At 38.4% G+C, this 12,982-nt stretch overlaps 1 protein-coding gene across 5 annotated transcripts in view; it reads left to right on the top strand.

The window, feature by feature from the left end:
- The first annotated feature begins 5,250 nt into the window (after window positions 1-5,250).
- elf3 (E74-like factor 3 (ets domain transcription factor, epithelial-specific)) overlaps window positions 5,251-12,982 on the top strand; it is a 9,016-nt gene continuing 1,284 nt past the window's right edge. Inside the window, exons 1-8 of one of the 5 annotated variants that reach the window (XM_062416253.1) lie at window positions 5,251-9,787; window positions 10,035-10,162; window positions 10,844-11,077; window positions 11,461-11,568; window positions 11,658-11,804; window positions 11,949-12,035; window positions 12,135-12,254; window positions 12,462-12,657. In XM_062416253.1, coding sequence (XP_062272237.1) covers window positions 10,060-10,162; window positions 10,844-11,077; window positions 11,461-11,568; window positions 11,658-11,804; window positions 11,949-12,035; window positions 12,135-12,254; window positions 12,462-12,657 — 995 coding nt within the window. In that variant the 5' untranslated portion in view covers window positions 5,251-9,787; window positions 10,035-10,059. Of the gene's footprint in view, window positions 10,163-10,843; window positions 11,078-11,460; window positions 11,569-11,657; window positions 11,805-11,948; window positions 12,036-12,134; window positions 12,255-12,461; window positions 12,658-12,982 lie in introns of all 5 variants that reach the window. The other 4 variants (XM_062416254.1, XM_062416252.1, XM_062416251.1 and 1 more) reach the window with 4 other exon arrangements.

Raw genomic sequence — 12,982 nt, 5'->3', positions numbered from 1 at the left:
CTATTAGCTGTAACTCTTAAATGGTATACAGTCGTTGAGACATTTGACCGTTTTTTTTTGTAAAAATGTTGTTTCAGCAGTAGTTGTGTTTAGCTGCATTGTCATATTTGTAATGTTTTCAAAGCCAGTGAATAAATAACAACAAACAACAATAACCAAAAAAAACATATCATTGTCATTTCTTAAAATTCTTATTTTAAGAATAGCCCTGTCTTAAAATAAGGAAAACAATCTTTTGCCTTTGCTTGAATAATTTGTAATCTATTGCCTTACCTTTTTACTGGTTAAATACAGCTTGATATTAGCTGGAAAAACGTATTAAGAAAAAGTGAGATATATTTTCTTATGTAAAAAATGCTTGACAAGATTATTTTTCTATTTAGACAAAAAATAAGTATTTTTTTTACTTTCTTAGAAATCCGTTTTTGCAGTGTGGGTTGTGGTCGTTATATAGACTGGACCTTAATCAATTAAAAGAAAAAGGGAAACGCCTAGACATGCATCCACTAAACACGTCTTATTTAACTTTTTATACATTATTTTAAATGTACTAATCAATAACCAATACCTTTAATACAGCGCTTCCTACCAGGAAAATAGCAGTTAAAGGCATATGGATTTAAATATAACATCTCTTGTCCAAATATTTTTGCATACATACACACATGTTACTGTAAGTTGACTATGTACTCGACTATATATATGTATGAATGTATATATATGATTATTAAGTCAACTATATATACTGTATGTATAAGTATGTGTATGTGTGTGTGTATATGTGTGTGTGTGTGTGTGTGTGTGTGTGTGTGTGTGTGTGTGTGTGTGTGTGTGTGTGTGTGTGTGTGTGTGTGTATGTGTGTATATATATCTATATATATCTATAGATACACAGATAGATAGATAGATGGATATATGATTATTATTAAGTCGACTTCATGTGAACTTTGATTTTCATTTTAAATGATGGTGATTAATGAGGCCATGTAATATATTAAATCATCTCTTTTCTTTCAGGCTAAGCAGCAACTCAGGCTAAGCCTGACAGTTTAATTTGCCAGCATAAGTTGCCGTGGTAACTGAGCTTGAACTATGCTAAGCTTGGTTTATGGAACTGAATCTGCTGGAAAATGAGCCAGACTAACAAAATAAACCTGGCTTATTTGGTAATCCTGCTTTATGGAACAGGGCAGACCTCCTTGGTATTGTTTTTCTGTAGCATGCTTTCCACCTTCCTACTATACTCTACCCTGCTTTTCAACTCATGCTGAACACAAGTTTCTCCTTGTCTCCCTCTCGAAAAGCCTCCTTCTTCTGATAAAGGATGTTATGTCGACATACTGTGTGGGAAAGATGCCTTTTGGTAAAAACGACAAGCGGAGTAGCTGGCGAACCTTTGCTAGTTTATTTGCAGCAGGCAGGAAAACAGAACTCTGAGCAGCTCTTAGCTAACACTGGCTTACTCTATATGATGTTAGCGCCCTCTAACGGGGGAAACAGGTCATAACCCTGTGACCTCACAACAACAGGGGCAGGACAGTACATACTTTGTTCTTAGTTATACATTTGTTATACATTTAACTTCCATTTCTTTCAAACACCACAAAGGAGTAACTTGATGTTACTAGTTACCCATGGTTTGTTGTTGGGAAAGCACTGAACAGTCCTTGCTGTAATGGCGATATCCCTACAGAAGTTGATATAGTCTGTAGTACCATCCTGACAATATCTGCAACCATGCTGTTATTCTGATGTGACTGTAATAGAACATCCCAGTCTGTACATTCAAAACAGTCCATTAGAGACTAGCTGGCCTCTGGTGTCCACTCTCTGAATGAATGGGTGGTCACTGGCTGCCTCAGTACACAGGGTTTATTTAATTTTTTTTCTTGGAACATAGTCTTTTTCTGAGAGTCCATTATAAGTCCAAATGCTGACGAGGGCCCACATTCCTTTTAGGGCGCTCCATGCCTCCTGAACTTAAATGTCTCTCCAGAGCTTGGTCACTGTCAACTGTCTAGTGATCCTCAGGCGTCTGCTCACAGACAGCCATGACAGTCTCAGTGTTCCTCACATCATCTCCAGGATCACTGTAGTAACCCCAGTTCCCTTCAGTGTTAATCACAGTCTGTTCTGGAATCACATCCCTTCTCTTTGATCCCAGCATCTGATTAACATGTCTTTTTACACATGTTCCACTTACAGACACAAGTATGTCACATGACTCAAAATCTCAGTTATTACACCATCCAATCACTTCTCTCCTCCCCTGTAGTTTCTCACAAGCACAGCCTGACCCACAGAGAAAGACCTGAGTTGTCGTATGTGGCATGTTTCGGTAGCTGAACAAGAATGCGTCATGCAGTCCCTCACACATCCGAATTAGAAGTCAATAAACAACTTACGAGCCACAGAAAATGGAATATCATCTTTTTTTGACCTCAGCCTAAAATCAAAAGTCGTAAGTTCCTTTTTTGTATCACATTCATAAACAAATAATGAAATAACAATTCATTTACGATTCTTAAATGAATATCAAATGAACGAATGATACCGGGACTTTTTTCCTTTGTGCTCATTTAATAGAGAAAACTACATATCTGATTTGGGTAAGCAAAACCTTTTCTGTATAATAAAAAAAAGAAAAGAAAAGTTAATTAATGGAAAAAGTATTTTTATTGTTGCTTTCATAAAATGGTCTGCTGCTGCTTCAGTCTTAGCACATAATTCATTTTTATTAAATATAAATCATTTAATCATCTATATGGGAAATCTGCCATTTTCTAACAAATAATGTCCAAAGAGACTGTATGAGAAAAGTCAGGTTCCATATACATCCAAAGTATACCCTCACACAAAGGAAGTTTATGTGACTTGGGTACAAACTTTAAATCTAGTCTTGCAGTTATTGTTTTAAGCCACAAGAGTGCACAAACACACCACCTCATCAACAACTTCAGTTCAACAGAAAAGCCTTTAAACACATTGGCACATTACATTATAGTTTGTTTGTTTTTACAATAGGTTACATGCATGGGTCAGTCCACACAAACTGTGACATATTGGCTTGGTTTTTTCACACTGTTAGGATACGCTCTCAAATTTCCTGAATACTTTTCTCACTTGAACACAAACAAGCAACAAAACTTTGTGGATCTGGAGCACATTTTACATATATCTACATCCTCACCTTAAAAGTATTTTTTTTTATTTGTTTGTTTATTATTTTTGTTTATATTCAGATGTATGTATTCATATGGACAACACTCAGCCAAGTCATAACCACATTGAAATACATCTATATTCAATACTACTGTATATTAGTATAAAGATGAAATCTGTAACATGGGTTCTTACTTAGCAGAATGGTGCCCAGAGGAGGCAGAGGAGAATGTGGGGCTCAGAGAAGGAGATGAGCTGTATAGTCTCTAATGAAATTACGGCAACAATGAAAGATCATGTTGTAAACCATGGTCTGTCAGTGACAGAGGCAGCATTGGGAGTACAACGAAATCTGGCCCACTCTACAGTGGTATCAATTGTGTGAGTTTTCAAGCAAACCCATACATACAGGATATAAAAGTAAAAAGTCATGTAGAGAATCATGGAGCATGAGTCAAGTCAAACACCCCATGTGTCCTCAGATAGAATGCTCTTACACAAGCTACTATTGGGCCATACAATACAGTACCTCTGTGGTTGACTTGTGCCCTTGGAGGGAGAAGTGCAGGTGAGGCAAATCTCTTTCATTTCATGGGACAATGTAGCATTTCACCACTGTTGTTCAGTCACAGTATGGTTTGCAGCCCATCCTAACATACTGTCACTGTTACCGTCACCTTACTCACCATTCCTCAACCCCAGTGAGGAATTATTTTCGTGCAGCCATTAAAAAACAACATATATACAATTTAAAAGTGATTTAACTTCACAGACTACCATAAATAGAGTTTGTTACCTGTCGATAGTGGTTTTATCTCAGTGTTTCTGATTGACATAAGTTGTTTTGGTGTCTGCTGGACACCGCTTTTGCATGTAAAATGATCTGCTTTGCCCAGCAGTGTATTGGTAAAGTTGACTGTGTGAAGAGTTTTGAATATGTAGACTCAGTATTGAACTTACTCATGTCAGTGGGATTCAGTCTGAGAGTTTAGAACAGCTTTTCAGAAGGTAACTTTTTACAGTTGTTGTGGTTGTTACAAGTACCTTATACAGCCATTAAGAGTGAGAAGTTACACTAGGATGAAGAATCAGTTTCTCTTATGCTGCACAACCATCCAAGTTGGACCAATTTTATTGCATGTCAAATATGGATGCAGGCATACCTATTTGCACAAACTGGTACAGGGATAATATTTTGATCACTTGCTAGTTCACAAAAAGTAAACATTATAACAACAATCCAGCTAAATATGAATCTGAAATGTGTGCCTTCTGTTGACAGGCATATTAACAGTAAGCAGGATGATTTCACCAATAAAGTGTCACACATAAACAGTGGTACATGTCAGCACTGTGAGACTGCCTCTCTGAACATTGAAGAGATTATATCAGCAGACATAGTTTTCCTTGAGCGAAGGTTGTCTTGCATTTATTGTCCTACTCTAAAGAGGGGACATGGCAGAGAATCTTATTGTGTAGTCTCAGTACTTCCAGGTCACCTGGCTATCTAAAGAACAGCAATGGCTCCATCACTTTGACTTAAGTCTATGTATAAGAATAGAGAAGAAGTATTTTATAATACATAATTGTTTGGGTGAATATTATAGGAAACACTATGTAATAAAACAAAACCACTGAATCAGTATGGATGGTGGTGTTTTCTGGTTATGGCAGACACTGATATGTGTTGTGTATGTAATGTGATATGCATCTTAAAAGGAGACATGTCATGCTTATTGTAATTCTCTGTTATTTCTATTATGTTAATCAATTGATCATTTCATCAGAAAATGTCCAAAATTCAAACAAATTTAGCCTCTTAATACTGTTGCTGCTGACAGCAGAAAAAAACGACATATTGGTCTGGATAACAAAAAATGCAAGATCATCTTTAATGGTTTAATTTGCACAGCAGTTGGTTCATTCATGAGTTAAGCGTTGTATAAATTCCACCACCAGCTGGTGCTCTAGAGTCAGTAAAAACGAGTTGTGAAAGCGTCGACAGAAGAAGAAAACTTCCGGTATTTTGGTACATTCCCTTTCTGTGAAGATTGTGTCATTATTACATTTGTTTCAGGACTGGTAAAAGTGTTTCACATCTTGTAAATTTGTCTGAGCGCTGATAAAAGTGTTTCGGCACTTGCAAATGTGTTTTCTAAAATGTAAATTTGTTTCGGGACTGGTAAGTGTTTTGCTCATGTCATTTTGTTGTATGATATGTAAAAATGTTTTCCAAAATGTACATTTGTCTCAAGCTTTGTATAAGTGTTTCACACTTTGAAATGTTGTTTTGCATTTCCCAGATATGTCAGTGATTTTCTTTATTTCTTTTATTGTCAACAAATCATATGTGCAGAGCTAAATTAACAATGTTCTATGTTGTTCTAATAATCTATTAACAAGTATTGTGTGTGTGTACCCAAAGCCAGACATGTCTTGTTCTTCTATGCCATAGACCTCTATTGTCCAAAAACTATTAAAACCACATCAATGAGGCACACCACTGCACTGGGTGATATTTAGCCATGCTGAGATTATGGTCACAGTAGTTTGTTTAGAAACAGAGTTATTAAGAGTCTCTCGAGAATAGCTTTGTGTAAGGCAGCATGTGCAAGTGCAGGAAAGTGGTTCATTAGATTTTTGTGGTACATAACACTGTTGTGACTATTAATAATATATATAAGATTAATATAAATATATTAATGAAATGAGGTACACAGTTGTTCATGCCGTCTGGTTTATTTACTTTCCGCTCTGCACACAGATTACAGTCAAGCTACTTCCTTCTCTAGTTCTATCCAGTTCCTGTCCAGGTGCATTTCAAAGTAAAGGTCCTGCTGTAGCAGTACTAATAAACATTACAAACACAACTTCCTATCTTTTTGCTACAATATACAGTATAGTCATTTTAGTGTAATTTTGGTATAAATTATTCCTGTGATACACCTTTTTTTCTTGCTATTTCTGTGGAGTGCTGTCGCTTTTTACCGTTTTATGCTCTGTATTCATGCCTAATACTTAATATTGAAACCTGGGTTTTAATTTTTAAATTTAATGTCTATTACTCTCAGCACAGAAATACACATACAACAGATACATTAACACCTGCTGGGACTGATAACACACCTTCATTATGGTTAACACACCTCCTCTGTTGTGATGATGTATATAGCCTTACTCCTCATATCTTTTTAAATGAACACTAACGGTAACTGTGGAAAGTCCCGCCAGTTATAACAGCCCAGGTGTAGAAAAGAAATGAAGGGTGGATAAAAAAAGGCAGTTTATAAATTACAAGTGATGGAATAATTGACTTGTTTGTCCCCAGGCCATGAAAGCTGGTGCCTCGTCAGAAAAAAACCTGCAGGGTTGCATTCCACGCTAAGCTTTTACTCAACACACTGTGGAAACAGGGTGTGAGTGATGTTGTGAAATTTGGGAGAAAACACGTAGACGTAAATCAGGCTGAAACACATTCAAAGGCCAATGCTGAGTGAGATTATAGGAAAAAGCTGACATAACTATCTGCCCATGCCTACTGTTTCATCCTCTTTCTGATGACAGCAGCAGTGGAGGAGCAACTGAGACCTTTACTCTGGTCAATGTAACGCAATACTATTTGTTTCTGAAAAAGCAATGTCATCACACATATTAAGTTTGTAATAACTATCATCCCTATATCATCTGTGGATGACCATTAAACCCAAAAAGTAGTACACACTGTAAATGGAGACGCGTTGACATTTTTTGATGATTTATTTCAACAGTGCATTTTTTTGTTTTTCTAAAACACTGGTTTAACCATTTGTCACTGAATGCCTAAACAGTGAGTTGTTTCCTTTTCTCTTCATCTCTGATGAAGTCACACTTTTTGCAGTGAGAGGCATCTTGCTTTTGCAAGGTAAAACATCACAGCTGCAATCAAAGTAGCACAATAACAACAGACAAACCTTACATGGTGCTCAGAGTTCCATATTAATGATTTTTTCCTTCATTTTGCATTATTTTCTGTCTGTAAATTTACTCCTGTTGGTCAGCAAAAATGAGTAGTATTCAAAGCTAGAGGACCTTGTATGCTGTAAATTGTGATGGCCAGTGTTTTCTTGCAAATGGAAAAAGCTACTTTTGGGTAAACACATAAAATCCAGGTGAATATTGGTTCAAATTGATCTGCTCCTTTTTAAAAACCCAGATATATGCAAGTAAATATTAACAGTGAAATGTGAGCCTTACAACACTGAGAACTATAGTTCTTAACTGATAGTTAAAATAGTAGATTATACTTGTGAGTGTGAGGTTAGTGTAATGTAGTAATGGTTTAAAACATGCTACAATATTTGTTGAGAGGTTTTTGACAAAGCACTCTCACCACAACTTCCATTAAGTAGCCGGAGTTTTGATCATATTGTGTGGTCTTCATTAGAGTATGGATATTATCCAGTTGCCATGGACTTGTGAATGTTCAATTTATCTCTTTTTCTTTTGGATAAGTAAGTTCTTAACTGGCCTGCACAGAGCGTTGACCTTAACCCCATCCAACACCTTTGGGGTGAACTGGAACACCAACTGTGAGCCAGACCTTATCACCCAACGTCAGTAGTCATCCTCTCTAAAGGTCTTGTTGCTTAATTGAAATGAATCTTCACAGCTAGGTTCACATCTGGTGAAAAGCCTTTCCAGGGATTATACATGTAATTTTTGTGTGTCCACATACTTTCAATCGTGTGGTGCTAGTTCACACTGTGTTTTTAATCATATCAATGTGTTGTTTATGTAGTAGAAGTAGTGGTAGTTAATCAGGAATCACTAGGTACCAGAGGAGATTTAGTAGACTACAGAAACCTGCAGCTTGCAGTGTGCAACAAAAAACCTGAACACACCTCTTTAACTCAGTGTGTGTTTGCCCTGCAGTATACTGTCTGCCTCACTGTTAGGATACACTTAGTATTAACATTCCATTTACTCACCTTTGACCTGAGCTTTGTTGCTGTGCTTCTCAATTTGGTCACTCCTTAGGTTCATTTGAGCATGCTGACTTCTGAGTGTGTGACCAGTCAGTAGTCTATCAGGCATACAGTTAATATTCCAGCATTGCTTGCATTGAAACAATGCATTCTCCCAACTTTTGGTATATTTACCTTCTTCCTGCTCATTTTATGTTTCTATAGAAGGAGACAAAATCTGCATATACACAGCCATCTAATGGCTGTGGCCTACTCTCATGCAAGATCTCAGGGATCCCGGCGCACAGGTGGTCGAGTGGTTAGAGCACATGCCATATACGCAGCCGCCCCCCAGTTCGAATCCCGATCGGAGGTACTTTGCTGAATGTCACACCCACCTCTCCCCCGCTCTATGTTTCCTGTTGGTCTACTGCTAAATAAATGCGTCTGTGCCAACCAAATCTTGAAGAAAAAAAAAAGATCTCAGGGATCCTTTCATAGAAAATAACTTCATTAATATACATCATATGATGACTGCCAAGTCGAATATTAAAAGCAACACCTCTAAAGAGTGACTTGGCTGAGGTGCTGAATTTGTTAGGTGGCCTGAAAGCCAAAGGCAGCGTGATCTACCCAGCACACTGAACTGAAAGATGCTGGGCTGAAATGGTTTGTTTTAGCCAGTCCAACCAAACTTGGCAAACTGAAATCAGGGATAAACTAAATTAGAAAATGTGTAACCAACATTACAGCACTTAACACAGGGTGAGTGTGTGTGTGGGGGTATGACTAACTCTCTTTCAGAGACACACGCCAGACTTAAAATCAGCTGTTTGGGCACAGCTCGTGCAATAGGGGACAACATCTGTTGGTTAAGGTTAGGGTAAGGGTTACAGTTTGGCAAGTAGTAGTTATAGTTAGGCTTAGGGTAAGTCTCAAGGAAATGATTGTGAGTCTATGTAAATAACCCAAAACTAATGAAACCGTCTCTCCACTCTCTATGACACTGTCAAACTCGACTGTGTGCTGCTATTTTTAGAAATTGTGACCATTTGCAAACTTCTGTCACCACTAGTTCTCCACCCCCTTCCTTGTTAGAGTGAAGGATGGCTGTGTCATGGAAAATCAAGTCAAAAGCTGTGTTGTCATATGCACAGAGAAAAGTTTAATTGTTACAATGAAAATCTTATTTTGCTGTAACTGACAGCACAAACATATTGGAGATAATAGAGAAAAGAAAAGAAAACCTTATATTTCCATTCCTTGGGTGAGAAAAGTGCAAATATGGATGTATGTATTCCAGTCTACAAAAATAACTGATATCTCAACATTTATGAAAGCAAATCTATAAAAGCTAACTAGTCTATATAAATACAAACGCAATCTAACCCCTTCATAATGTCAAAGTGAAAATGAGAATAGCAGGGCAGGTTTGTTTTGTTGATCAAGTTCTCAGGAAAGCGGAGGCCGAGAAGGGATGGAGGTGTGGCCCGCTACAGGTGGAATTCCCCTGAACTCACCTGAGTCCAGCCCCCACTCCTTTACAGGAGTATAAAGCATTGTAGGTGGTTAAATTCAGCACCTTCGCTTCAGTGACAGAGGAGAGCACTGATACTCACTACACTCACACTGAGGATTTTCTAAGAGCGCATTCCTTTGCATTATATCGTGGCTGTAATCAGGTAAGAGACATTAGGCACCAATTGTTTAATTGAAATGTTAGAGTAGTCCTAAGTAGAAACATTAAAGACTTGTTTTTACTGACTTTTAAAGATTAAGTTCAAGTTGAATGACAAGAAGCAGATATGTCATGCAAATAAAACCATTCTCTGAATCCAACTTGAATTTGAAATTGTTTGTTTTAACTTGTATGTAAAAAGTACCTTCTATGTTTCTCAGTGTCTCCATGTCATCCCCGTGCCTCAGCAGCGTCCTGACTAATGCAAACCTCACCATGTACCAGACTGGTGTCTCTGATGTTCTGTCACGGCAACCCAGTGTGCTGCCCAGCATCAACACCCTGCAGATCAGCAACCCAGCATACAGCTCCATTAGCAGTAAGGAGAAAACCATCCACTGCTATGACAGTCACTTATGTATTATTATTGCTGTAGGATGCAGTTGTATGTAAGCTGTGTGACACAAAAGGAAAAAAATGCTTAGTCCCTGGGCTGTGAAACCTTAGTTAACCATTATAGTTTCGGGGCACTTTCAGCTGAGGCCTAATCTCACAGTAAACATGATCCTTTATTTTCAAACTTCAGGCAGGAGCACTATTATCTCAGTGAACTTTACTTTGACCTCATTTAGACACTGTTGGCTCAATCATTAACCAGGCAGCAATGTGTAACTCTGTATAACAGTCAAACAGAAGAATGCTGCCACCTCATAGTTGAAACAGATCACTCTTTGTTTGTCTGACACATCCAGACCAGGCGATAATGCAGACTGGTATCAGTCCGCATGACAGATAAGCAGGCAGACATGTGAGAGAAGTCTAATATTTGAGAAGCAAGTGCTGACATATTGTTTGTGTGGTTGGGAAGAGATAACAGTAAATCAATTGAAAATAATTAGATGCATAAACTATGATTTTATATGAAAATGTACCTTCTGTAAAGCCTCACTGCTATTATACCTCAATGCTGACTAGTGCAGCAAGTGCAGAGAGGGATCGTTCCATAAACACACCATCCAAACTGATGAATATGATGTCATAACTGCGTCTCTCTCTGCAGGTCAGTTGTACAGACAGATCAGCCCTCACTGCTGGGCAGCAGAGAATGTTTTGGACTGGATCAGCGACCATGTAGAGAGCACTAAGTTTGATGCGAGCACCCTCAGTCTGGCCTACTGTGCTATGGATGGGCCCACCTTGTGCCAGATGAGCCGGGACCAGATGATCGCGCTTTTTGGCCCACAGCTTGGCCCACACCTCCACCAGAGTTTGCAGGAACACAAGACCAAATATGGTAAGGCTGAATCTGTTGCATGACATATTTATATAATTTCATGTGAAATGATATAAATTGTTACAGGAATTCAATATATAGTACATGTTATTTTGGTGCCAGTGTTATTTGAGTAAAGATTTTAGTAACAAAGTCAATGGTTCATAAGGATAGTGCATCATAATTCACACAGGAGTAAAACTGGCCTATCTTTGAGTTCTAAATATGAATAAACCTATACATTATACAGTAAAAACTTGAGATTTAACAATGTAGTTCCATGAATATGCATTGTTGTAATTTTACAACAATGTTTTAACAAAAACAAAACTCTTCTCGTAGATAAATACCGTTCATGGCTAAAACATCTTATTTTTCTCTCCTCGTGTCTATTTTCTTTCCAGAGCTGCAGAGCCTGTCAGTACCAGAGCTGAATGAGACCTGCCTGCTCCTGGACAACTTTCTGGACAACCTGAACTTCCCTCTGCTCAGCACTATTAGAATTGGGCAAGGTACATATTGTATAAAGATGGTACATACTGGCATAAAATAGATGATATGTGGAATATATAGGACTAATGATGCCCCTTACCACCAACAGCAGAAGGAGCTGTCAGCAAGAGGGACATTGAGTATGGGGATGATTACGATCTGACCGGCCTGGCCATGGAGTCCATGACATCTCTGGGAGACACCGAGTACCTTTCTGATAATCAGTCTGACAGCGAGCACAGCTCCTCATCCAACAGTCAGTATCTCATCTTCATGTTTTTCATGTCTGCTATTGTCCTCTCCTCTACATTCCTACCTCTCAGTTTCTGCCTTTCACTCTCTTATTAAGGATTAGTATTAAGGATTCTGTATGAAAGTTGTCTTTCGTTTGTCTCATCAGGTGGCATGTTTGGCTTCTCAAACCTCGGCTCACCAGAGTCTGGCAGTGGTGAATCAGACCCAGAGTTCTCCTATCCTCTGATTTCAAGTGAGCAAGCAAGAAAAGTCATTGCTTGTTAGATTGCTTGCATGCCTCATTCTCAGCGAGTTTAAGTAGACATCTGATAATTACCTGTTGTGTTGACAGAGGTGCATATCAAGACAGAGAAAGGAGAGTCTCGACTGAAGCGACCACGAGGGCGACCTCCCAAGATCAGCAGAGAACACAGCAGCAGCATTTATGAAAATTCAAAGAAAAACAAACACGGTGAGACCATGTTTGGAGAATCTGTATGAATTCATTATTAAATACACTGTTCAAAATACATTTGTACCTTAACACTGATGAGCTGGTTTACAGATTCTAATTTGCATGCATTTTGCATCTTTATTAGGCTGCAGATGTATATCTGTTTGACTTGTGTGTTCATGCTTATACACGTTTAGCTTACTGTGCCCCGCTGTTTGTTTGCAGCACCTCGTGGCACTCACCTATGGGAGTTCATCAGGGATATTCTGATCCACCCAGAGAGGAACCAGGGCCTGATGAAATGGGAGGACCGCCACGAGGGTGTCTTCAAGTTCCTTAAGTCTGAGGCTGTAGCTCAGATGTGGGGCCAGAAGAAGAAGAACAGCAGCATGACGTATGAAAAACTCAGCCGTGCCATGAGGTTAGTTCATGTAGACAGATAAGCTTTATTTTCTTTGGAGAGAGCCGATCCAGCGCACTTAAGGATATCCAGACTTTCAGTACTAATAGGTCACGCTCCAAACACTAGTTTGAACATCTCCCACCATGTGACTAGGCAATGCCTTTAATAATTAGACACTACCTGCCTGATGAACACCCATGCCTTTAAACTCCAGTTTAAAACAGGCTTTTTGTTCTAAATTTGAAGTCTCCAAGCCAAAGCTGCAACACCATCAAATCAATTATTCTCCAAATGATAAATAGATTGTTCTTGACATGCTTATAATTCTACTCTGTTCTACTCT

Source organism: Scomber scombrus, chromosome 3 (genome assembly GCF_963691925.1).
Source record: "Scomber scombrus chromosome 3, fScoSco1.1, whole genome shotgun sequence".
In the NCBI taxonomy this organism is placed as follows: Eukaryota; Metazoa; Chordata; class Actinopteri; order Scombriformes; family Scombridae; genus Scomber; species Scomber scombrus.
The sequence above is the reverse complement of the archived record's forward strand: the minus strand, read 5'-3'. Positions and strand labels throughout refer to the sequence as shown.